The sequence below is a fragment of the Biomphalaria glabrata genome, chromosome 8, assembly GCF_947242115.1.
Source record: "Biomphalaria glabrata chromosome 8, xgBioGlab47.1, whole genome shotgun sequence".
NCBI lineage: Eukaryota > Metazoa > Mollusca > Gastropoda > Planorbidae > Biomphalaria > Biomphalaria glabrata.
Genome location: NC_074718.1, coordinates 22,345,328 through 22,372,777, shown reverse-complemented (window position 1 = coordinate 22,372,777; position 27,450 = coordinate 22,345,328). Strand labels below are relative to the sequence as shown.

The 27,450-nt window shown below is 36.0% G+C and overlaps 2 protein-coding genes across 2 annotated transcripts; both read left to right on the top strand.

Annotated features, from left to right (window-relative positions):
• The first annotated feature begins 1,745 nt into the window (after nt 1-1,745).
• LOC129927755 (uncharacterized) lies at nt 1,746-8,264 on the top strand. Its single transcript, XM_056038429.1, has 3 exons — nt 1,746-1,829; nt 6,254-6,857; nt 8,202-8,264. Exons 2-3 carry the CDS (start codon nt 6,408-6,410, stop codon nt 8,217-8,219), a joined length of 468 nt encoding a protein of 155 aa, XP_055894404.1. The 5' UTR covers nt 1,746-1,829; nt 6,254-6,407; the 3' UTR covers nt 8,220-8,264.
• Nucleotides 8,265-9,008: 744 nt separating this feature from the next.
• LOC106051118 (uncharacterized) lies at nt 9,009-26,807 on the top strand. The gene is made up of 7 exons (XM_056038426.1): nt 9,009-9,783; nt 17,704-17,894; nt 18,778-18,976; nt 19,986-20,080; nt 22,635-22,720; nt 23,128-23,248; nt 26,066-26,807. Exons 1-7 carry the CDS (start codon nt 9,625-9,627, stop codon nt 26,127-26,129), a joined length of 915 nt encoding a protein of 304 aa, XP_055894401.1. The 5' UTR covers nt 9,009-9,624; the 3' UTR covers nt 26,130-26,807.
• Nucleotides 26,808-27,450: the final 643 nt, after the last annotated feature.

Here is a 27,450-nt window from a genome sequence, read left to right as displayed (position 1 = left end):
TGGTAGAGAGCAATAAGTGTTAGAAGACTATCTTAAGCTCATCACAACATGCACTCAATGAATCAATGGTAGAGAGCAATAAGTGGTAGAAGACTATCTTAAGCTCATCACAACATGGACTCAATGAATCAATGGTAGAGAGTAATAAGTGTTAGAAGACTATCTTAAGCTCATCACAACATGCACTCAATGAATCAATGGTAGAGAGCAATAAGTGGTAGAAGACTATCTTAAGCTCATCACAACATGGACTCAATGAATCAATGGTAGAGAGCAATAAGTGGTAGAAGACTATCTTAAGCTCATCACAACATGGACTCAATGAATCAATGGTAGAGAGCAATAAGTGGTAGAAGACTATCTTAAGCTCATCATGACGCAAGTTTGGAAGTCTAGTGACAGGAGTCGAATGAATTCTTAAACTGGGACTCTTCACATCACTAATGAACAACTTATTTTAGTCATACAATCTTGAATCACTAAATTTAGAAACCTATCAGGATTGAAGACTTAAAAGTAAAATAGCAATTATACATAAAACACTGAACCATAATCTTTAAATACAAAAACAAAATCTGATAAAAAAAAACAAACTCGGTAAGACACAAAGGCACCCCTTGTTCCATATGCCAATACAAATTTATACAAATGCTCCTTCTTTCTTAGAGCATGGAAGGAGCTGCCTGAGTCAGCTAGGAAAACAAAAGACTTGACAGAATTTAAGTCATTGATTAAAATGCATGTCTAGATTGACCTAGGAACATGCGCAGGAGGCAATAATCTTTTTACAGTAACGTCTGTATTTTAGAAGATAAGATAAGATAAAGAAAAAAGCAGGTGTTGAAGAAACTCAACAGTTCCGGATTTCGGTAAGTGGGAGCCCCACACTTTTTTTTTTATCTTCAATATAAATGCATCTAATAAAATGAATAAATCTAAAATCATGTCATAGTGCTTGTACATTGGTCTTAGTTCCCTTTTGTATATTTCATTGACCTATACATGACTCTTTGTATGGCCAACTAAGTGAAGGAAAGCGCTCGCAAAGCGGTCAAAGAAAACGCTTCAGGGACACCCTCAAAGCTTCTCTGAAAACGTTCAGCATAGACCCAGCCACCTGGGAGACAGAGACACATGACAGAGCATCATGGCGTCGCGCTGTGAAAACTGGCGCACAGGTTCCTGAGGAAAAGAGAACAACGCTGGCAGAAGAAAAACGCCAGAGAAGAAAAGCAAGGCCAATGACACTTAGCTCCAGCTGAAATAACCTGCCCAGTGTGCAGCCCAACATTCCGGGCTCACATAGGTCTCACCAGCCACATGAGGAGGCACAAAACCCCAGTGCAAAGCCCTCAGCCCCCTGGATGACAAAGTGGTCATCATCGAACCACGATGGACGAACTATAACATATTTTGTTACAAATTTTATTTTTGTAATGTGGATGCTGCCTGGTCGAGTGATTTGCGATTTGGACTGTAGTTAGGTGGTCTCAATGGTCCCTGGTTTAAACCCTGTCCGCGTCCTGCGGGGCGTTTGGACTAGGATGTAATTATCTTCAAATCTGAAGACACATCCGAAAAACGTATGAGAGAGGTATTGGGTCTCCCAACATTTGGACCCTTGGTAGATAAAAATGATTAAAATGTGAAAGATATGGTTAGATAACGCCTACTACCAATAACCCTAATGGTGCGCACTTTCGACGCGTATTGTCTTATGAAAGTACACTAAACTGCACTTGAAAAAAAAAGAACAATACGTTAAAAAAACAAAAACAACAACTCATGTAACACGCACAGCATGAAGGGAAACTTGCAGCACTAATTTTGTAAGTGCACAAATCACAGATATTTTTACTCTTACTTTAGATTTTGCAATCTAGATCTAGAACCGAAATAGACTTAGGTGAACCTAATCTAGATCTAGATCTTAGATTAGTTAGATATATCAACATCTACTCTAGATTAGTAGATCTATCTAGATCTAGATATAATAATGATAATCTATATATAGGTCTATAAGACTCGATCTAGATAGATCATTAGATATCTAAATAATCTAAGATCTAGATCTATATTAGGTTCATCTAGCCTAAGTCTATTTCGGTTCTAGATCTATATTTTACTCCTCTCATCTCTGCCTGTGGTCCCTATAGGTCACCAACCAGCTCCCTCCAGGCGTCTCGGTTCTGGGAGAGTCCAACTGTCCCAACGTTTTGCCCATCTGATTGACATTTGCTTCCAAATCGCGGCGCCAATAATTCCTGGGCCGTACCCTCTTTATTTTATCTTTCCTTGGGGGGGGGGGTTCCAGGTTAGGCTTGGCTTGTTAGGCCTATGTTGGATGCAAGCTTGCGAAGGGTGAGACCTAGATCTATCCATCTCTAGCGTCTCTGATGGATATCTACTTCAATGGGCTGCTGCTTTGTTCTTTGCCACAGATACTCATCTTGTCTGGCCAGCGGATCATAAGAATCTGCCCCTGGCAGGTATTGATAGAGCCTGTTAACGTCTTATACTCTAGATGACTAAATTTAGGAGCCGTGAATGGACCTGGATTTTTTGCATGGTGGGGATAGTGCTTCTCCACGTCTCTGCTCCATAAAGTAGTGTTATTTTACTTAACTATGTTAAATCTGGCTAGAGTCCAGGACTGGCCAAGTGTTGACACTAGCTTTGGGTGTCTCACAGTCTTAGCTTATGCACGGCGCCCCCCCCCCCCCCCGCCACCAATTGTCCCCATAAAATTATCAATAAAAACAATCGTTAGTTTGTTCATTTTGTTGAACGATATCTCACTACTGTAAAATTGATGTATAATTTGATTTTAAAACTCCGTTGTTTAACACAATATATCAAAATTTATAAGACTAGTTATCTTAAAATTAAAGATAATTAAATTTAGTACCAGACTTAACATCAACTGAACATCGCTGAACATAGACCAAACTATTAACGTTCACGGCTCCTTAAATCGAGTCATCTAGCGGGTATGGGACGTGAACAGAAGGCTGCTAGTCATACAACGTTACTCGGGATTCTGTCTGCTGAGAGAAGAAGACCGGTAAACTCGTATCGGCGAACAGGTTGTGAATCGAAACGGCTCTAACGACTTTCCTAGAAATTCCACAGTCTATGTATATCTTTGGGAAACAATTACTAGCTAATTGACTACACGGGGAAAGCTCTGGTTAGACAGTTAAACTTTTTCTCAAAATATGATTATCTTACAATTAAGGAGATCTATACCTATCTATAATATGTATAAGCTACAATGCAAATATATAGACGTTTTATCCTTTGAAAAAAAAAATGCTTTGCGCCCCCTTTTATTCAAATGTAAACAATATCTAGAATCTAAATCTAGCTAGATTATTTCTATAGGTTTCTATAGGATATAACTAGATTTGAATATAAATAGACATGACCTACATAAATTCCGACATCAGAATCAAACATCTACGGACGGGTTTGTAACTATTTGGATATCTGTGAAATAATAGACAGTGAAACAAGGGGGTGGGGACATTACAAGTAACTATTTCATAGTTATACATACACTCCTGCTTTATTGCTAGACTTGCACATTTTAATGATACATTGATTCTAGTGACTTATTTCAATTAGAGCAGTGGTTCCCAAACTTTTTTGTCTTGTAGACCCCTTGCCACGTTTTCTGGTTTTCTGTAGACCCCCTGCATGACTTGCAATTTTTTGCAAATTCATTGCCATTTCTAAAAAACTTATTTCTAACTGTAGTGAGTTGAAGAGATTAAAATTATTTAAAGCTACAATAAATGCATATTGATCTATTATTTTTTATTGATAAAATTCAAATTTAAACCAATTAAAATAACAATTAATATTATTATTATTATAGCTTTTATATAGCGCTACTTTCATGCTTATAGCATGCTCAGAGCGCTTTGGTCCAATCTCACTTGTGGTGGGTGGGGGGGGGGGGGGGAGGGGTATCTAGGAGTTGGTTTTCCGTGCTGCCTTTAGGCGCTCAGTAAACACAACTCTGCCCGAGTCGGGTGTCAAACCTCGAGCCCCCTTCTAGGTAGCCAAGCCAAGTTCAAGCGCACTTAGCCTCTCGACCACACTTCCCACAATATGTACTGCAGGAACCACTAAATGCGCTGGAAATGTGTTGTTGTTTTTTTTTTAGGATATGCATCCGTTGCTACGGATATTATGTTTCATATAGGAATTTGTTGTTGTATAAAGTAGACATTCAAACATTAAATATCAATTAATCAATTGATTTGGCTTAAGTATTATTGTAAAAGTTTTTGCAAAGAGTAGTTTCCAGTGTATCTCTTGATCTTTCACGTCTGGCTCAAATATTGGTTCCGTGGAACTATTTTTACCAAGAGGAGAAGGAGCAAAAGTGAGTAACTGGCGCCTTAACCAGTACGCTTCAAGCAGGAATGGCTCATTAGCCTTGGCTTACCATCCACCTAGTTGATGGAAAACTGAATTCAAACCTCTGCTGCCTTGCAGTTAAACCCAAACATAGGAAAGCTTCTTGGGTTAACCCTCAGCAAAAAATATGGAGCCGGCGACCTTTATGCAGTTTGCAGCCCACAACGTTTACCCTGTCCAAGCCTGTGACGCCGCTGATCCCAAACTATATATATGTCATTTGCAAAGAATTACATAAGAAGCTTTTAATTTTATAATTCATGCCACCAATGAGCCCTTGAGCTGTATTGTTGTTTAATGAAATTCTTTTAATAACATCAGATGTAGGTTTGTGTAAAACAGTTTTTACAACTACAACGGCTGGTAATATTACTAGTTTTACCTTTTGTGTTTTCCATATTTTGTTATAAGTAAAGAGATATTGTAAGACTTTCACAAACCATCATCTTCTCTATATGATGTCGAAGAGAGATTTTGTGGGTCTATTATTAACTTTGAGTGTTCGAAAGTTTTTCAAATCTGTATCTATTTTGACAGGGTGGCATTGTCTCAGATGATCCTCCAGTCATATCATCATAAAAAGGCGACCGCTTGTTTATTAATGAAGAAATGAATCCCAATTTTAAATAATCATTGCTGTACAACCCATATTTCTTTTTGTTAGACATTAGTTACATATGAATAAATTAAGCTATTTTAAAAAATAGTATAGAAATTAAATACAACAATTTTTTGTTTGAATAGCAGGATAAATATTTAAATGATTGATTAAGGTACAAATCATATATTAATGTATTAAAGAATTACATTAATGGGATGTAACAGTTAAAGTCACGACCTGATTAAATGAAACCTATTATCGTAGACCCCCGTGGACATCTCATTGACCCCCAATAATATTTTTCACTTTCGTAGACCCCTTGGAAGTCTTCGTAGACCCGTAGGGGTCTATATAGATCACTTTGGGAATCACTGCATTAAAGTGTTATAATTGTATATTATTGTTCAATACTATATCATATAACAGTATGTTGCTATTGCTTTTGTTTCACTTATGTATCGTTAATTTATTTTAGTTGTTAAACTTAAGCATTAGAAACAAATAAAGATGGTGCTTTTTGTAAAGTGTTATCTACAGTTCATCTTTATAATCACTAGCGCCGCGAGAGTGCCGTGTCACAGCGATATCCAAGAGTCTCTATTCATTTAGAACTAATCAGTCTTAGCGGAGCAAGAGATATTAGGCCTTTCTAGTTTTTAATCGAGTGGTAGCCAGCTAGAACTAATCAGTCTTAGAGATAGACCTTTCTAGTTTGTATTCGAGTGGTGGCCAGTTAGAGCTAATCAGTCTTAGAGATAGGTCTTTCTAGATTTTATTCGAGTGGTGGCCAATAACTGATTGAAATAGGTTCCATATGGCTACATCTTAGAGGCGTTTCCTTGTTGTTTCCCCATTTCCCCATTCACGTCTTTGGACGTTTTCAGACCGACGTTCCATTGAATCCAATCATCCCTTCGTTTACGACCTTCTCGGCGAATTGTTTGCTTCATTGAGAGATCAATAGTTTGCACGCACTTTTTGTCTCTCCCATTCTCCTAAGTTGTTCATCTAACGTTTGAGAGGTCTAGAATGTTCGGTAGATTTCTAAACAGCTCATTCGTAAGTAACCCTAACACATTATTTTGTATGTATAACGTTGGCACCTCCAGTGAGGTTGTATTGCTGTATAGTGTGTGTCCTGGAAGCATTGCCATAAGACTACATTTCGTATAGAAGTAAAATATGTAGACATTGAAATATTTTTTTTTTTTAAATTCTCCACAGCTGCCCGGAGACAAGAAACCATCAGAAATATCAACGCTAAAAACAAATACATCTATTTAGGGGCGCATATTAACATCAGTTTCAAAGTGGCAAAAAGAAAAGCGTGAAAAAAACAACCCAGAACACATTAGAAAAGAACATATATAAACTGTAAATGACGAAGAAAGATTTTAAGGTCGAGCTCCATGTGGGAGATAAGCTCATAAGTAAGCTGATAAAGCTTGCGCCACAATTCCTGAATAACCTTGCCCCATTAGCTGAAGCACTCAAAGTAAAACCTAAGAAACCAAAAGACCCCGTGAACAAAATGTCTCCCGGCAGAAAAAGTCAAGCAGTGTCCTTTATCAGCAAGTATGATTTAAATATCCTGGTAGTGATCATCTTCATCGCGGCCAGCGTGGCGTCCATCTTCATCGACCTGGTGTACGGGGTGATGCTGTTTACTGAGGGTCTTTTGATGCTGGGCTACTTTAACAGTGTCAGAATCATTTTTCTGCTGCCCTTCATGCTGGCCAGCCTTGGTTTCTTGATTTACCTCTCGGTGGAATCTTTCTGTGTCCTGGCAATTCACTATTTATTTCTCATCACTGTAGTTTGGATTCAAGTAAGTTAACTTTATAGAGACTGTAAGACAAACGATTGACTGTTTAACCTGACAACCGTATATATTCGAACCTTGAAATAAAAGAATATAGGCCTACACTCAAATTTTGGTATTTAAAAATGGTCTAACATATTAAATGGTCTAATTTTGAAAGTTGTTGACATTTGTGCACCTTTGTGACTGTCCAATTAGTGAGAAGAAAGGATTGCTTCCGAGTAATCACAAATGAGTTTTGCCTGTCAATGACTTCTCTGTCCCCCATCATTGATGATCATTTAATCGTATCCGTTTTGCGAGGTCAGTGCCCCATTTCTTCTGCCCTATTCCTACATTGTATAGTCACATAGCCGTGTAAGGGCCGCCACCATATAAGGACCCCTGTAAGGAAACGATTCGGTTGGCAAGCCTTGCTTTCATTCTTACCTAGTGCAATTTAGTTGGCGCTGAGGCAGCTCAAGGAGGCGATGTAATAGGCACCAAGGTAGCTCAAGGAGGCGATGTTATAGGCACCAAGGTAGCTCAAGGAGGCGATGTAATAGGCACCAAGGTAGCTCAAGGAGGCGATGTAATAGGCACCAAGGTAGCTCAAGGAGGTGATGTAATAGGCACCAAGGTAGCTCAAGGAGGCGATGTAATAGGCATCAAGGTAGCTCAAGGAGGCGATGTAATAGGTACCAAGGTAGCTCAAGGAGGCGATGTAATAGGCACCAAGGTAGCTCAAGGAGGCGATGTAATAGGCACCAAGGTAGCTCAAGGAGGCGATGTAATAGGCATCAAGGTAGCTCAAGGAGGCGATGTAATAGGTACCAAGGTAGCTCAAGGAGGCGATGTAATAGGCACCAAGGTAGCTCAAGGAGGCGATGTAATAGGCACCAAGGTAGCTCAAGGAGGCGATGTAATAGGTACCAAGGTAGCTCAAGGAGGCAATGAGGTAGCTCAATCATATCTTTTACCACAAGAATCAATTTTAAAAATTAACCAATTAGCCAATTGACTATTGGTAATAAATTATTTTGTTTGGTATATCAAACAAGGGAAAGAAATTGTACTTGACTGAAGTGGTGGTATAAGCTGAATTAGTCCTCTTTATAGATTTCCATTTGAGGCTTAGTGAACACAAATATGAAATAGAAACAATATATAACTATACAAAATTCCATGTACATAGACTCTTCACTAGTAGAGGGGTTACCGTATTGGCCAGAGAAGGCTTTAGCCCACATGTTAGAATTCAGATTGTTCCCTTTTTTTTAATACCCCGTTTTCTCTCCCCCCCTCCCCCTTTCCAACTGGTCCAAGTGTCAGGATCAAAATGCGTTCATAAAGATTTTGTCTGTATTTCAGAGTCGATTCATTAAATAGACACGACCTGCTGAAAATGACGACTACAGAACTACATAAGTGAGTATTTGGAAAATACTGTTTTAGCAAACATAATTATTGAAATCAATTGTCGAGATAATAAACACAATTGGTTCTTGTGTATACATTTAGATGTAATGGAAATGTTTCAAGTTTGAAGGTGAATTATTTGAAATCAAATGGTCAAGGAACTTAGTTTTTTTTTATTGACATTATTTTCTTTCATCAAAACTATTACGAATCGTAGTTTAAGATGAAAGCTAGTGCCATCAAATGTCAAGAGTCTACATAAGCTAACGGAAATGACAGTAGGAGTCCCAGGGTTACTAGAGTGATTGGACCCCACGATGACCTGCTAATTAGTGTCAAAAAAACGTAAACTTAAACTCTGTGGCCATATTACAATGTCTTCGGGGCTTGCCAAGACCTTCCTTCAGGGAACAGTACCAGGAAAAAGAAGAGGGACAGAAAGAAAAAGCGATCTGAAGACAACATAAAAGACTGGACGGGCCTGCCATTGAAGAGGTTCAATCTAAGACAACGAATAGTGAACAGAGAGCCCTTTTCCGCTCTTCTATGTCTAACAAGTTACTTATATCAGGTCAGTAGCAAGTCAGTTCAGCTTCATGGCCTTATTCTAGTTTGTGCAAGGAGGACAATGTGTCGCAGTGTGAGTATTGATTCATGTGTTATAAGTATGTCTATACTCCAGCTGTGCTCACTACGCACATGACATTTTTTTTCCTGTCATTTAAAAAAAATTCTTATGTGTTTGGGAATAAAATAAGAGTAAAAAAAAAATTGGAGGGAGTCACAAAGTCATTAAAAAAAGGAGAATTCGATAAAGTTGATTTTATTTTAAATTTTGTTCCACGACTTTAAAAAAATCATATTATCTCAAAATCAAATGTTTACATATCTATTCACGTCTGCTCGACATAAAGTGAATTATTTCCCCTTTACCTATTAATACAACAAAGCTGAGCACACGACGGGTGTTGTGCTTGACACGTCTGGCGGAACATATTCTGATAAATTAGTCACCAGCATGAAAAGGAAGAAATTCGATGAGGTTCATGGTGCGATCAACTAGAAAAGTGTTTGACTATTGTTTACCATCGTGATTTGTTACTCTGATACTATTATTTCAGTTTATGAAAGTAGCCATATTGTGATGTGGTTAAGAATTTCTAGCAGCAGAGGACGCAATAAAAACGTTTCCACGCCATTGTGTTCCATTGACCGTGACAAAAGTCTTTCCCCTTGAAGCCCTTCAATACCAGGAGCAAGTGTGTGAGAAACAAAAGTGGACATTCTCCTCCTTTTCAAAGTCCAAGTTTCGCAGACAGGAGGACACGTTCCACATCGGCTTCAAGAGAACTGCAATTTGTTGAAGGCAGTAACTATGTGGTTTGATTCCATGCGCCCATACGCCCCGGGGGCTGGAAAGTTTGCGTTGTGCTTGATATGCCTCCAGATCATTGCAATCGCCCTGATGGTAAACGCGACAATTGCTTTTGCACTGGCTGTGTCTGTGGCTGCCATTCTTATAAAATATTATAAGGTTAGGTCATTATTTGTTTCATTTCTTCCTTAGTGAAGTACTTTGACTAATCGTTGGTACTACAATGTATTATTTGACCAAGCATTGGTACTACAATGTATTATTTGACCAATCATTGGTACTACAATGTATTATTTGACCAAGCATTGGTACTACAATGTATTATTTGACCAAGCATTGGTACTACAATGTATTATTTTACCAATCATTGATATTACAACGTATTATTTTACCAAGCATTGGTACTACAATGTATTATTTTACCAATCATTGGTACTACAATGTTTATTTTACCAATCATTGGTACTACAATGTTTATTTGACCAATCATTGGTACTACAATGTTTATTTGACCAATCATTGGTACTACAATGTTTATTTGACCAATCATTGGTACTACAATGTATTATTTGACCAATCATTGGTACTACAATGTTTATTTTACCAATCATTGGTACTACAATGTTTATTTTACCAATCATTGGTACTACAATGTATTATTTGACCAATCATTGGTACTACAATGTTTATTTTACCAATCATTGGTACTACAATGTTTATTTTACCAATCATTGGTACTACAATGTTTATTTGACCAATCATTGGTACTACAATGTTTATTTGACCAATCATTGGTACTACAATGTTTATTTGACCAAGCATTGGTACTACAATGTATTATTTGACCAATCATTGGTACTACAATGTATTATTTAACCAAGCATTGGTACTACAATGTATTATTTGACCAAGCATTGGTACTACAATGTATTATTTGACCAAGCATTGGTACTACAATGTATTATTTTACCAAGCATTGGTACTACAATGTATTATTTTACCAATCATTGGTACTACAATGTTTATTTGACCAAGCATTGTTACTACAATGTTTATTTGACCAATCATTGGTACTACAATGTATTATTTGACCAATCATTGGTACTGCTATGTATTATTTGACCAATCATTGGTACTACAATGTATTGTTTCACCAATCATTGGTACTACAATGTTTATTTGACCAATCATTGGTACTACAATGTATTATTTGACCAATCATTGGTACTACAATGTTTATTTGACCAATCATTGGTACTACAATGTATTATTTGACCAATCATTGGTACTACAATGTATTATTTGACCAATCATTGGTACTGCTATGTATTATTTGACCAATCATTGGTACTACAATGTATTGTTTGACCAGTCATTGGTACTGCTATGTATTATTTGACCAATCATTGGTATTACAATGTATTATTTGACCAATCATTGGTACTACAATATATTATTTGACCAATCATTGGTACTACAATATATTATTTGAGCAATCATTGGTACTGCTACGTATTATTTGCCAAATCATTTGTACTACAATATATTATTTGAGCAATCATCGGTGCCATGTGCACTTGTAGCTAAGATTGTATTCTCTCTCCATTAGTACATGTTTTATTTAGTTATTTTTTGGTGTTCATAATTCTAGAAGCGAACGATGTTTTAAAGCAACATTAGACTTACAAATAACTTTCCCTATAGATTCATAGATGATTTGTTTTAACACAACAAGCCAATAGTGAACTGCAGAAGGCAAACAAATCTAGACTTCCGTTTTAAAGACTTTAAACAACATGATGATGATTTATCATTATGATAATAACAAGCTTGTGACTTTTTATTTTTATTTTGGGAGTGCAACCTCTCAATTGCCCATGCAGTTTAAAGCCCAAAGCTATTTGAGATAGGAGGCTCTTTATAAATTTATATATTATATGTCAATGGTAAATATTTTTTGGGATACTAGGCTATTTTTTTTTATTATATACTTTTGACAGAACATTTTCCATTTTTAAAAATAGTAAAAGGAGCGGTATGAGATCTTTCATTACTTTCGACATGTAGCCTCTACATAATAGAACTGTTTGGTGTTTGGATAGGACGTAGTCAGTTGTAATTGAATAATGTATATAATAGATCTGTTTGGTGTTTGGTGTTTGGATAGGACGTAGTCAATTGTAATTGAATAATGTATATAATAGAACTGTTTGGTGTTTGGATAGGACGTAGTCAGTTGTAATTGAATAATGTATATAATAGAACTGTTTGGTGTTTGGTGTTTGGATAGGACGTAGTCAGTTGTAATTGATAATGTCTATAATAGAACTGTTTGGTGTTTGGATAGGACGTAGTCAGTTGTAATTGATAATGTCTATAATAGAACTGTTTGGTGTTTGGATAGGACGTAGTCAGTTGTAATTGAATAATGTCTATAATAGATCTGTTTGGTGTTTGGTGTTTGGATAGGACGTAGTCAGTTGTAATTGAATAATGTACATAATAGAACTGTTTACTGTTTGGTGTTTGGTGTTTGGATAGGACGTAGTCAGTTGTAAATGATAATGTACATAATAGAACTGTTTACTGTTTGGTGTTTGGTGTTTGGATAGGACGTAGTCAGTTGTAATTGAATAATGTCTATAATAGAACTGTTTGGTGTTTGGATAAGACGTAGTCAGTTGTAAATGATAATGTACATAATAGAACTGTTTACTGTTTGGTGTTTGGTGTTTGGATAGGACGTAGTCAGTTGTAATTGAATAATGTCTATAATAGAACTGTTTGGTGTTTGGATAGGACGTAGTCAGTTGTAAATGATAATGTACATAATAGAACTGTTTACTGTTTGGTGTTTGGTGTTTGGATAGGACGTAGTCAGTTGTAATTGAATAATGTACATAATAGAACTGTTTGGTGTTTGGATAAGACGTAGTCAGTTGTAAATGATAATGTACATAATAGAACTGTTTACTGTTTGGTGTTTGGTGTTTGGATAGGACGTAGTCAGTTGTAATTGAATAATGTATATAATAGAACTGTTTGGTGTTTGGTGTTTGGATAGGACGTAGTCAGTTGTAATTGAATAATGTATATAATAGAACTGTTTGGTGTTTGGTGTTTGGATAGGACGTAGTCAGTTGTAATTGAATAATGTATATAATAGAACTGTTTGGTGTTTAGATATTACGTAGTCACTTGTAATTGAATAATGTCTATAATAGAACTGTTTGGTGTTTGGATAGGACGTAGTCAGTTGTAATTGAATAATGTCTATAATAGAACTGTTTGGTGTTTGGTGTTTGGATAGGACGTAGTCAGTTGTAATTGAATAATGTCTATAATAGAACTGTTTGGTGTTTAGATAGGACGTAGTCAGTTGTAATTGAATAATGTCTATAATAGAACTGTTTGGTGTTTGGATAGGACGTAGTCAGTTGTAATTGAATAATGTATATAATAGAACTGTTTGGTGTTTGGATAGGACGTAGTCAGTTGTAATTGAATAATGTATATAATAGAACTGTTTGGTGTTTGGTGTTTGGATAGGACGTAGTCAGTTGTAATTGATAATGTCTATAATAGAACTGTTTGGTGTTTGGATAGGACGTAGTCAGTTGTAATTGATAATGTCTATAATAGAACTGTTTGGTGTTTGGATAGGACGTAGTCAGTTGTAATTGAATAATGTCTATAATAGATCTGTTTGGTGTTTGGTGTTTGGATAGGACGTAGTCAGTTGTAATTGATAATGTCTATAATAGAACTGTTTGGTGTTTGGATAGGACGTAGTCAGTTGTAAATGATAATGTACATAATAGAACTGTTTACTGTTTGGTGTTTGGTGTTTGGATAGGACGTAGTCAGTTGTAAATGATAATGTACATAATAGAACTGTTTACTGTTTGGTGTTTGGTGTTTGGATAGGACGTAGTCAGTTGTAATTGAATAATGTCTATAATAGAACTGTTTGGTGTTTGGATAAGACGTAGTCAGTTGTAAATGATAATGTACATAATAGAACTGTTTACTGTTTGGTGTTTGGTGTTTGGATAGGACGTAGTCAGTTGTAATTGAATAATGTATATAATAGAACTGTTTGGTGTTTGGTGTTTGGATAGGACGTAGTTAGTTGTAATTGAATAATGTATATAATAGAACTGTTTGGTGTTTGGTGTTTGGATAGGACGTAGTCAGTTGTAATTGAATAATGTATATAATAGAACTGTTTGGTGTTTAGATAGGACGTAGTCAGTTGTAATTGAATAATGTCTATAATAGAACTGTTTGGTGTTTGGATAGGACGTAGTCAGTTGTAATTGAATAATGTCTATAATAGAACTGTTTGGTGTTTGGTGTTTGGATAGGACGTAGTCAGTTGTAATTGAATAATGTCTATAATAGAACTGTTTGGTGTTTAGATAGGACGTAGTCAGTTGTAATTGAATAATGTCTATAATAGAACTGTTTGGTGTTTGGATAGGACGTAGTCAGTTGTAATTGATAATGTATATAATAGATCTGTTTGGTGTTTGGTGTTTGGATAGGACGTAGTCAGTTGTAATTGAATAATGTCTATAATAGAACTGTTTGGTGTTTGGTGTTTGGTGTTTGGATAGGACGTAGTCAGTTGTAATTGAATAATGTCTATAATAGAACTGTTTGGTGTTTGGTGTTTGGATAGGACGTAGTCAGTTGTAATTGATAATGTATATAATAGAACTGTTGGGTGTTTAGATAGGACGTAGTCAGTTGTAATTGAATAATGTCTATAATAGAACTGTTTGGTGTTTGGATAGGACGTAGTCAGTTGTAATTGAATAATGTCTATAATAGATCTGTTTGGTGTTTGGATAGGACGTAGTCAGTTGTAATTGATAATGTATATAATAGATCTGTTTGGTGTTTGGTGTTTGGATAGGACGTAGTCAGTTGTAATTGAATAATGTCTATAATAATACTGTTTGGTGTTTGGTGTTTGGTGTTTGGATAGGACGTAGTCAGTTGTAATTGAATAATGTCTATAATAGAACTGTATGGTGTTTGGTGTTTGGATAGGACATAGTCAGTTGTAATTGATAATGTATATAATAGATCTGTTTGGTGTTTGGATAGGACGTAGTCAGTTGTAATTGAATAATGTCTATAATAGAACTGTTTGGTGTTTGGTGTTTGGATAGGACGTAGTCAGTTGTAATTGAATAATATCTATAATAGAACTGTTTGGTGTTTGGTGTTTGGATAGGACGTAGTCAGTTGTAATTGATAATGTATATAATAGAACTGTTTGGTGTTTAGATAGGACGTAGTCAGTTGTAATTGAATAATGTCTATAATAGAACTGTTTGGTGTTTAGATAGGACGTAGTCAGTTGTAATTGAATAATGTCTATAATAGAACTGTTTGGTGTTTAGATAGGACGTAGTCAGTTGTAATTGATAAAGTCCAATGTCCATTGTTGAATATTTTTGTTGTAGCAAGTGCCAATCAATACCTTGGCTCGCTGAACAATGCAATCGTGTGTATAAGAATGTTATCTACCAGAGTTGCGTGTGTAGGGAGAGGGGAGATAGCTTCGATATGACTCACATTGACAATATCAATATTGAATGCAGTCAATAGCAAAAAGGCGCAGCTGCTCTGGGCATAGTCTATCGAAAACTTTGGAGATTGTTTTTTTTTTTTTTGTTTGTTTTTTTTGTACTTTAAGAAATTTCTAACGCGATGACTTTCCTCCCAATGTAGTGGAACTATTTTGTTTCCAACGAGCTCGCAATTACTTGCAATGTGTATCGCTATTGGGTTGATCAACGTAAAAACACGTTCGTCCTTGACCTTTTTTATGCAATTCTTGTATTGTTCACTAACATTTTCCTCCGCGGTTTCATCGTTGAACTCTTGTTCAGCCAAAGTAAAACTGTCATTTGATCAACAGTTTCTATTGTTGAACTCTTGTTCAGCCAAAGTAAAACTGTCATTTGATCAACAGTTTCTATTGTTGAACTCTTGTTCAGCCAAAGTAAAACTGTCATTTGATCAACAGTTTCTATTGTTGAACTCTTGTTCAGCCAAAGTAAAACTGTCATTTGATCAACAGTTTCTATTGTTGAACTCTTGTTCAGCCAAAGTAAAACTGTCATTTGATCAACAGTTTCTATTGTTGAACTCTTGTTCAGCCAAAGTAAAACTGTCATTTGATCAACAGTTTCTATTGTTGAACTCTTGTTCAGCCAAAGTAAAACTGTCATTTGATCAACAGTTTCTATTGTTGAACTCTTGTTCAGCCAAAGTAAAACTGTCATTTGATCAACAGTTTCTATTGTTGAACTCTTGTTCAGCCAAAGTAAAACTGTCATTTGATCAACAGTTTCTATTGTTGAACTCTTGTTCAGCCAAAGTAAAACTGTCATTTGATCAACAGTTTCTATTGTTGAACTCTTGTTCAGCCAAAGTAAAAGTGTCATTTGATCAACAGTTTCTATTGTTGAACTCTTGTTCAGCCAAAGTAAAAGTGTCTTCTTATCAACAGATTCTATTGTTGAACTCTTGTTCAGCCAAAGTAAAAGTGTCATTTGATCAACAGTTTCTATTGTTGAACTCTTGTTCAGCCAAAGTAAAACTGTCATTTGATCAACAGTTTCTATTGTTGAACTCTTGTTCAGCCAAAGTAAAACTGTCATTTGATCAACAGTTTCTATTGTTGAACTCTTGTTCAGCCAAAGTAAAAGTGTCTTCTTATCAACAGATTCTATTGTTGAACTCTTATTTAGCCAAAAGTAAAAGTGTCATTTGATCAACAGTTTCTAGTGCATTTTCTGCAAGTACAATACATGCACTGCATGTTAAGTTTTTGTTTATATTCTAACATTGACAAATGTTGCTCAGCAGTGTGCATCATTGTGTTGACAATATGGCGTTTGTGCCAAGTTTCTTTTTATTATTTAAATGTACTTCAAGAAATACTTTTCATCATCATCATAAAACTCCATTTGAGTGAGGGCTTGAGAGGCTCAAATCCTCTCATGCTAAAGCCCTGGACAGAAACCCTGCTGTATTGCGTAGTGCATGCATGTCGAGAATTTTTGGTTTCCCAGACCTGTCGATACGGAGATCAGCAAGTCTGGGGCAGTCAAACAGAATATGAGGCACGGTTTCCTCTTCTTCCCCGCAGCGGGGGCATCGTGAATCGAACTTTGGCCATAGCCGTGAGAAATATGAGCCAACGGGACAATGGCCTGTCTTGCACTGTGCTTGCTCAGGCCTGGACAGCCTCCACCACGGGGAAGTGTGGTCATGCGCTCCCAGACTCCTCGGGCTTTTTGGGACTTGTCCCAGCACTCAAACCACTTTTCCATTTCTGTTTTTTGAATTATAGCCAGAGCATGGTGGAAACTTACAGCCTGTTCGGTGGGTGGAATTAGCCCTCCCTGGTGGGCCAAGGAGTCTGCAATAGTGTTGCCAGTCACACCTATGTGACGCGGTACCCACTGCATTATTACAGGGTTGCAATAACTTTGCTTTATGCTGTGTGAAGCCATGATGACATTGTCGATATTGGGGGGCCATGGTCAGGGGCTTTGCAAAGCCTGTAGTACAGGTTTTGAGTCAGTGACCACAACAATCTATGTTGCCCTCAAATGTCCCTCGCCGAGTTGAAAGTCAATGACTTTTAAGGCTTCACAGACTGCCATGGCCTTCGCATCAAAACTGCAAACACTACCACATGGTCCAAAGATTTTGACTGTCAGAGCCAAGAAAGTCAATGTAGGCTCCAAAGCATGCTCTTCCAGAATCTAGTGATGCCGATCCATCAGTGTATGCAAAAATAGCACTGGGCTAAAGGCGTTAATGGTCTCCAGTGCTAGAATTTGAAGATCGTTAGACGAACGACTTAGCTTAGGGTCTACTAGTTTCAAGCGTATGTCTAGGGTCGTTGGGCGACTTTTAACCTTGAACATATCTTTTCAGTTTCACTTTTAAAAAAATACTTAGAAAACTCCAGCTAAGTGAACACTGGAACTACAATGGTTGAGTTTGTAAATATGACAGGCTGAGCTAATGTTTTTTGTTTCTCCCCAGATTGACCCCGAGCCCCTCTTTCTGCTCCTGATGCATGGCATTGTCAGTGTCTCCATGTTGTACGACCCAATTACAACTTTCGCTTTCATTCTAGTAATTGTGTCCGTCATTTTCACCTTTGGAGACTGCGACCTACCCACTGAACGCCTGGTGATTTTTGTCATATCTGTCACAGTACCAGCTATCTTTGGGTAAGTCACTGAACGCCTGGTGATTTTTGTCATATCTGTCACAGTACCAGCTATCTTTGGGTAAGTCACTGAACGCCTGGTGATTTTTGTCATATCTGTCACAGTACCAGCCATCTTTGGGTAAGTCACTGAACGCCTGGTGATTTTTGTCATATCTGTCACAGTACCAGCTATCTTTGGGTAAGTCACTGAACGCCTGGTGATTTTTGTCATATCTGTCACAGTACCAGCTATCTTTGGGTAAGTCACTGAACGCCTGGTGATTTTTGTCATATCTGTCACAGTACCAGCCATCTTTGGGTAAGACACTGAACGCCTGGTGATTTTTGTCATATCTGTCACAGTACCAGCTATCTTTGGGTAAGTCACTGAACGCCTGGTGATTTTTGTCATATCTGTCACAGTACCAGCTATCTTTGGGTAAGTCACTGAACGCCTGGTGATTTTTGTCATATCTGTCACAGTACCAGCTATCTTTGGGTAAGTCAACCCTTAGTATGGAATAAGTCCTAACAGTTAACGGCTTGCTATAAATAAAGAGAAAGGGTAAACAATCAAATCCCCTTAGACGAATCTCACTATCATATCATCTTCCACCTAGTAGTTGTAGTTGTTGGTCACCCAGAGTGATCATTTCATCCTGTTATTGCTAAATATCATATGTAAAAATTTAGTTTTTATTTTTGTTTAAATTTACGATGTGTAAGTAATATAGAGTAGACAGATGGTATGTTGTTGTTTCATTTGGAAGTTTATAAGTCCAATACGAAATTTGATTTTGTAAGTATAGCAAACAAAAAATGTAGTTCATAAAAATTACTGACATTATTATTATTATTATTATTATTATTATTATTATTATTATTATTATCACCCTCATCAGGAAGGTGGCAGCTTCCATCACATGCGTCCTTGTTGGAGTCGCCATCATCTTGTACCGGTTGCGCCCCTTGTATCCTGAATCATTGGCCCTGCTGGCTCTTGGTTCCCTGGCAATCACTCTCTTGGTCAACAAGGTCGTTGCGACAATAGTAGTCTTCACTTTAATCACAATATTGACTGGACTTTATGTACTTAATAAAGTAAGTCTCACTTCTGTCCTATCTAGAATATAATTTTAAAAAGCTTATATCAACTCAAGCTGAAATTTGCACAATTATTTCTTTTATCTGACAAAACAAGAATTTAAAAAAAATTAACCATTTAGTAATTAACTATTTGTAAATAATTATTTGTTTGGTATTTTGAACAAGGGAAAGAAATTGCACTTGACTGATAACTTGGTATAAGTTAAATTAGACCCCTTGATACTTTCTAGAGATAGAGATAAACGTTTGAAATTAACAATAAATAACTATAAACTCTTCTATTTTCATTAGCATTTCCTTAGCTCAGTGGTTAGTATATTAGCTTGAGGAGGCCCACGAGGCCTTAGCCATCGAGCTCGAATTCAGGTCGTTCACCTTTTTTTTAAATAAATGCAATTAAAAATTAATCCCTCAGATACCCCCCTCTTTCTCCCCCATCTCTTTCCAACTGGTCCAGACAAGTGATGTGAAGTTCTTATAGATGCATTTACCAACGAAAATGTTTGTTTAGACATTATCTGTTGCCCATTTACCAGAGAAACCTGAAAAGTACAATCTTTTGCACAGCTTCTCAACTATTTTTGTTTCTTTTTCACTGTTAAGTATCTTACTCCGTGTGTTTAATTGTTTGCATATTTTGCTTCTCTGTGTGTGTGTTCGAGTAAAGCACTGTCGAGTGGTGTTGCTCTTGCGTTCAATGAATGTGCAACATTGTCTTTACCCAATATTTCTCCATCTCTTACTTCTCTGTTATTGACCAGCATAATGTAATAGACGGATGGACTTATTACAATAAACATTTCCATTGAAACTTGAAACACTGTGTATCTCTGTTTCATTGATGAACTTTCAAACTGTCGTAAACGCAATACTACAGTACCACGAGATGAATGCTCTGGATCTAGGCTCCTATTTGTTTCATGCATGTAAACTTCTAAATTAAATCTTTGCTCAATCTTCTTGAAGGTTTCCATTAATCCTTTGTTTTTGTTTTGTTTTTTAGGTGAAGAAAAGAGCATTAGAGGTAGCACCTGTAACAACTCAACCTCCACCCAGAAACATTTCATCCCATCCGAATGGTTATCTCCCTTTGAGCAAGTAAGACAGATGGGACACAACTCTGTTTATACTTAAACGTAGACCAGTTGCCTAAATACAAGCTTTGTCGCGTGGTTGTGTTTGTAAGTGAATGATTGACAGAAAGAAAAGAAACAGAGAGAGAGAGAGAGAGAGAGAGTATGAGAAAGAAGACACTAAAGTCTGACTATATTTATCTATAAAATCAACTTACAGAACAACCAATGTAATGAGTGGCCCTATTAAACCAATCCATACGTCAATGTCTCTTGTTGTCATTAAGTTTTGTTTACAATTGAACAGTTTCTAGTTTTACATTGATCACAATTTAGTGTTTATAACGTACTGAAAGACCCAAGCCTCCATTGATGTCATATGACATATTACATTTAGAACTACTTTGTAATCCTTCTTGCTCATTTTAAAGGAATGAAATCTTAGGGGAAATAAACAATTATCTTTACTTCATCAAACAAAATTTGAATAACTTAGGAATGTTCTGTCTGCTTTCATCATTGGCTAGACATGGTAAGTGAATCTACCAATCTGTTTGGCGGTGGTTCTGAACGAACTGTCCTCGTTTTGAAGACTAGGTTTAAATCCGCTTTGCTGAAAGAAAACAGTTGACTAAGTTAATGAACAAAGTTCACCGAGTCTACAAACGTTAATGTGGGATGTTCAGAAATTAAAACAGTTGACTAAGTTAATGAACAAAGTTCACCGAGTCTACAAACGTTAATGTGGGATGTTCAGAAATTAAAACAGTTGACTAAGTAAATGAACAAAGTTCACCGAGTCTACAAACGTTAATGTGGGATGTTCAGAAATTAAAACAGTTGACTAAGTTAATGAACAAAGTTCACCGAGTCTACAAACGTTAATGTGGGATGTTCAGAAATTAAAACAGTTGACTAAGTTAATGAACAAAGTTCACCGAGTCTACAAACGTTAATGTGGGATGTTCAGAAATTAAAACAGTTGACTAAGTTAATGAACAAAGTTCACCGAGTCTACAAACGTTAATGTGGGATGTTCAGAAATTAAAACAGTTGACTAAGTAAATGAACAAAGTTCACCGAGTTTACAAACGTTAATGTGGGATGTTCAGAAATTAAAACAGTTGACTAAGTTAATGAACAAAGTTCACCGAGTCTACAAACGTTAATGTGGGATGTTCAGAAATTAAAGGAAACGTTGTAACAGAGTGCCCCCCAAGAAAATACTTAAAAAAAACCAGCTCAGGCGCCACCTTGCTTCAACTGTCTTAGAGGAGAGCATTAGCAGACGGCTGGAAATGTCTAACCCAGGCCGCGAGCTACACACTCGAGAGCATGAGAAATCGACTGCCCGAGACAGACGAAGACATCGCAAAGAAACTAACATCGACTAGTGAAACGGTTTTAGTCTGCATTGGATGTGGCAAAGCTTGTAGATGACAGCTAGTACTGCGTAGCCATGTCCAATACTGTACTCCTCCTTATCTTTGGACTCGCTTTATTGTTTTAGTGCTAGCTTTCTGAATGAGCTCGTCTACAGAATACGGAGGCTATGTCTATAAAAAAGCATATAATACTTTCTATACACTTTTTAACATTTCTAGGTCTTTACCACTTGTACAAATAATTTTACCAATTAGATGTTAAAATTCATCGTTCATAATAGCATCATTACTCTTGCAGTATTTTCTTACTAGCATTTGATTTTCGAATGTCAACCTATCATTCCTGTAAACAAAGAGCGAGCAGCTCTTTCATGGTATATAATTAATAGAAAAAATCTGTATATATTTTACTACTAAATTTTGTGCAATAAAACTGCTTAGTAGTAAAACTACAATAATGAACCAGGCTATAAGCACAATGTCTTATACTGTTTGTCGCAGTATATCACGCTAGATTCATTGTTTGATACTATACTATATACAATTTTAAGAAAGTATTATTCAGTATTAAGGTTAGTGTGATTTTCAATGCGCCACAAATAACAAAACAATTGTTTGAAATTATGCATAGGCCTACATGTGCCTGTTTTCTTTCCAAGTATAAACCAATCAGACACATGTTCAGGCATAGGGTGTCTCTGAAAACAGAATAAACAAAGGTCATAGGCTTCCACAATTAAAAACAAATTAAAATAGAATCTTGTTGAATCTCTCTGCAGTTCGTGTCCGTATCCTTTATTTTTGGTGTGTGTGTGTGTGTGTGTGTATTAAGTTCCTACTTCTTTTATTATTATTGTGTTTATCTTGACGGAACTAAACACTCATTGTTGACCAAACAAAAGTTTTAAATTGTGTTTATCTTGACGGAACTAAACACTCATTGTTGACCAAACAAAAGTTTTAAATTGTGTTTATCTTGACGGAACTAAACACTCATTGTTGACCAAACAAAAAGTTTTTAAATTGTGTTTATCTTGACGGAACTAAACACTCATTGTTGACCAAACAAAAAGTTTTAAATTGTGTTTCAATTCAACATGTCTTGTACTTGTACATTATGTTGTAATTCTGTAAAGCCATTCATATTTTGTGTTTTCATTGGACTGAAGTCAATCTCCCTTGTTTGTGTTTCAGTCCAACAGAAAGTCTGGACCTCCATGGACACTCAGTGACCGGTGCCATGAAAGTTTTGCACATGTTTCTTCAGGAGCACGAAGAAGGTAAGTGACGTCATTAGAGTCATTTCTCTTGTGAAAAAAAATTGAAACATGAATGAGACTGGAAAGTTAGCACAAAATCGACATTTCGTTGTTTCACATAGCTGATGTAATGGTGTTTTAATAAATCTAGTTTCAGTTGAATAATAGATCATTAATAATGTTAGTTGAAGCCAAACTTTAAGCACTGGTATTTTTTTTTGTGTTTCTTAATTGATCTTTACATTTTTATTTATAAATGTTTATAACTGATAATAAATAAGGACAATAACTTACTACTACTACTAATAACTACTAATGTAGTTCTATACAATATCATTAAAAACTATTTGCCTAGTTTGATATTGACATGCACGCTGACACGGTATTTAATTTAAAAAAAAAAAGCCTTATATTTGTTGTGTGTCCAGAGTACAGGAAGAATCGCTCCAGACACATTCGTCACGTGACTATCATTACTGGCGATACTTGCGACAACAAAAACCTCATCAGACCCACAGTTGAGAATTTCTTAAAAATCAACAGATACAAGTAAGGTCATCTAGTCAATTTTTTTCAATTCCTCAATTCAGCTTGCTAATTCATGTGATCAAAAACCTGGGTGGGTGTACGCATTTCTCGAAAACAACTCTAACGTTTTCCCTAGAAATGTGACAGTTGATGTAAATCTTTGGGAAAATAATTACAAACTAATATGCCACACTGGGGAAACTCTAGTTTGACCGCTATAATTTTTCAAAATATATTTAAGATTTCATAACTTTAACTTTTCAACTCTTTGCATTAGTCTGAATGTGAATCAGATTGAGACTTGTGTGTAAGATACACATTGGTACAGGATGGAAAGCACTGTCAGAATAAGATGGACATTTAAACCGATTTGTTGTTTGGTATGGATCTAATCCTATATTATTAATTGTTTGTTATAAAAAATATATTTTAATTTTAAGATAATCTAGAATATTCTAGACCAGGGGTGGGCAATCTTTTTGGATCGAGGGCCGCATTTCTTTAAATTTGGGAATGGCGGGCCGCATATGTATATACAACTTAGAAAGATACTCTGGCTATAACTTTTAATTCATAGTAACACTGTATTATATTCACGTTTCTTTTTTTTCCACACTCCACGTTAATGAATTACAAGAGAGTTAGCAATTTTTTTAATCAATTAATATTTTTTTTAAATTGCTGTCGTCTTTTTATATTACAATAGCCCCACTAATATATAGTTGTACTTAATGTACAGCATTTTACTTTTTACACTCGTGCATAATGTTCCGAAACTGTGGAACTAGCTTACTAGTTGTTACCCTTGTGACTGCTGTCAAATTACAGTCAGTCGAAATCGACCAGTAATTATACTTGTATAGTTTCCCCACACCCAAAATCTAATGCTTTTCACTGGATGAGACAATATATGTTCCGGAAGTTAAATATCGGGACGAGCGAAACTTGCCCTTTTGGAGCATTACCAGAGAATGCTGGCCATGTCCTTCAATGGTGCATAATACATCAGAGACCCGAATAGGACTCTGGCCCCAAAGCCCTCCTATAGAACCAAGGCTATTTGGAGAACTGCCTGTATCTGGAAAACATTGCGCGGTTCATCTTAGATATAGGATTACTGATCTGAACCCTCCAACATGTAAAATGAGAACAAAGAAGAAGAAGAACAGATGTATGTGTACACTAATAGTGTGAACAGCAGCACATTTTTTAAAGTGTTGACATACAGATTCTGGCACCCAATAAGACTCCTATGGAAGTATTGACTAGAAATTCTCTTTGCTCGGAGTTATGTCCTCTGGAGCTAAATCAGCTTCTGCGCTAAATGGTGAGCTAATGGTATTGAAAACCGGTTCTTGACGTCTTAAAATTTGCTTTTATAAATGTGTTGTACTTTTAATCATTTCACTAGAAATAATTTCAACTTTCGGCAAAGGAAAATGACAAAACCTGTTTTCTTTTGCTTGCTTGTAGGAATGGGAAGGCCATTTACCATCCATTTACATTTCATATGCAAGGGAATCATTGCAATGGCAATTATAAAACCTGAAATCTGTCTTCCACTCTTCAATAGAAATATTGGTAACAAGGTCACAGTCAATGTCCTTCAAGTAACAGAACAATTTCTTCCTTGAGATTTTATGGTGTTCTCGTTTACCTTGCCCATGCTTAGATGGCGGATATATTGGATTACTTTGTTCATAATCGGAACTACCCTATCTCTAGTATGTTTGATTACTATTTATATTCTGCAATAATTTTATGAAGCTTTGTGCAAACTTTCCTGTTTAAAGTTTATGGTTGATGTATTTAAAAAACCCACAATTTTACTCAGTCAAAGATCGAGCTCCACCAGTTGTCACCCTTGCCATCTTCTTCCAATCATACCCAACATTCAACATAGTTCTTCATAGCATTGAATAAATACTGATCAGAGATTGTGTCTTGAATTGAGTGTATTGATGTATAGCCAATAAGCATAGTCTTCGTTTGCTTGAAAGTTTTTATAATGACAGTTTCAATAATTTATATTTATATTATTTTTAATATATTTGCATTTTTATAAGTATATACTGTGGGCACACCTGACTTCTGTAGGTGTCGGCGGGCCGCATAAAACACTCCGGCGGGCCGCATGTGGCCCGCGGGTCGTAATTTGCCCAACCTGTTCTAGACGAATGCTCTTTCATATTGAGAGCTAGTTCAATGAATAAATACAAATATTTTTTCGGAGCATCTCACATTCATCTTACATTTCTATTACATTCATCTTACATCTCTATAACATTCATCTTACATTTCTATTACATTCATCTTACATCTCTATTACATTCATCTTACATCTCTATAACATTCATCTTACATCTCTATAACATTCATCTTACATTTCTATTACATTCATCTTACATCTCTATAACATTCATCTTACATCTCTATTACATTCATCTTACATCTCTATAACATTCATCTTACATCTCTATTACATTCATCTTACATTTCTATTACATTCATCTTACATCTCTATAACATTCATCTTACATCTCTATTACATTCATCTTACATTTCTATTACATTCATCTTACATCTCTATTACATTCATCTTACATCTCTATTACATTCATCTTACATCTCTATAACATTCATCTTACATTTCTATTACATTCATCTTACATCTCTATAACATTCATCTTACATCTCTATTACATTCATCTTACATCTCTATTACATTCATCTTACATCTCTATAACATTCATCTTACATCTCTATAACATTCATCTTACATCTCTATTACATTCATCTTACTTTCATCTATCGCGACTCTTTGAACTTGAATTTCAGATATGACGTGTCCACTGAGGTGCCAGGTCTAGTCAAAGTTGACCTTGAGTCTCATGTCCTGTAAATGACCTGGTGACCTACCATGACATAAACTTGTCTGGGACGATGTGAAGGAAATGTTTCAACCTGGCTTGGACTGTTATGAAACATATTTGAAATACATGAATGCTCGGTTTTAATAAAACCTCTGACACAGTCAATATTTTCCAGTCTAATTTGATGGCCATGGTGACAAATATTAGTTTCATCTATACTATTGTAATATCCAAAAAAAAGTTAAGTTTTTTTTTTCATACAAAATTATCAAAGATACAAGCTTATGAACTGAATGTATATATTATAGACTTATTACTGCTGATTGTTTTTTGTTCAACCACTGTGAAACTAATGAAAAATAATCTTAATGTCTTAAATGCTGTATATTGATTGAATGGATTTTATTATCTGTTTCATTTCTAGTCAAATTATACTTTTAGCTTTAACTCTCTAACTGTACATCAAATGTAAATAGCAGTTCTCTTTCGTCTCTTCTCCTTCTCTCTCTTTCTCTTTACGTTTGTCTCTCTGTCTTCTCTCTCGATCTCTCTCTCACTCTCTCAGATTCTCTCTCTCTCTCTCTCTTTATCTATGTTAACACTTTCTTTGTAATTCCTTTTGATTCTCTCTACTAAATGTTTTACATCTCTGTCTGGTGCTGAAACAAACTATTTGTCAACAAAATAAAGATGTTGACCTATTTAGCGTTCTTTAAGTTTGATCCTTTTTTTTTCTTTTGCCATAAATTGAACTGATATTTGATCTACATTTTGTTTAGAATGAAGAATGAATTAACTTATTATGTGTTTCAATTCAGCTACGCACAAGTCAATTAAAGGAAAAACAAACAAAAATATAAAGTTTACATGAGATTTAAAGTCTTCGACTCACTCAATACCATGTTCAAGACTCACTAGCTAGCTACAGTACATTGTGTTTGACTCACTAGCTAGCTACAGTACATTGTGTTTGACTCACTAGCTAGCTACAGTACATTGTTTGACTCACTAGCTAGCTACAGTACATTGTTTGACTCACTAGCTAGCTACAGTACATTGTTTGACTCACTAGCTAGCTACAGTACATTGTTTGACTCACTAGCTAGCTACAGTACATTGTTTGACTCACTAGCTAGCTACAGTACATTGTGTTTGACTCACTAGCTAGCTACAGTACATTGTGTTTGACTCACTAGCTAGCTACAGTACATTGTTTTTGACTCACTAGCTAGCTACAGTACATTGTTTGACTCACTAGCTAGCTACAGTACATTGTGTTTGACTCACTAGCTAGCTACAGTACATTGTGTTTGACTCACTAGCTAGCTACAGTACATTGTTTGACTCACT

Bases quoted from the DNA above. Each gene is read 5' to 3' on its own strand.
- LOC106051118 (XM_056038426.1), top strand. From the start codon at position 9,625: ATGTGGTTTGATTCCATGCGCCCATACGCCCCGGGGGCTGGAAAGTTT. The intron at 9,784-17,703 runs GTTAGGTCATTA...GTTTCTCCCCAG, and splicing joins TTCTTATAAAATATTATAAG to ATTGACCCCGAGCCCCTCTT. The intron at 23,249-26,065 runs GTAAGGTCATCT...CTTGAATTTCAG, and splicing joins TTAAAAATCAACAGATACAA to ATATGACGTGTCCACTGAGG.
- LOC129927755 (XM_056038429.1), top strand. From the start codon at position 6,408: ATGACGAAGAAAGATTTTAAGGTCGAGCTCCATGTGGGAGATAAGCTC.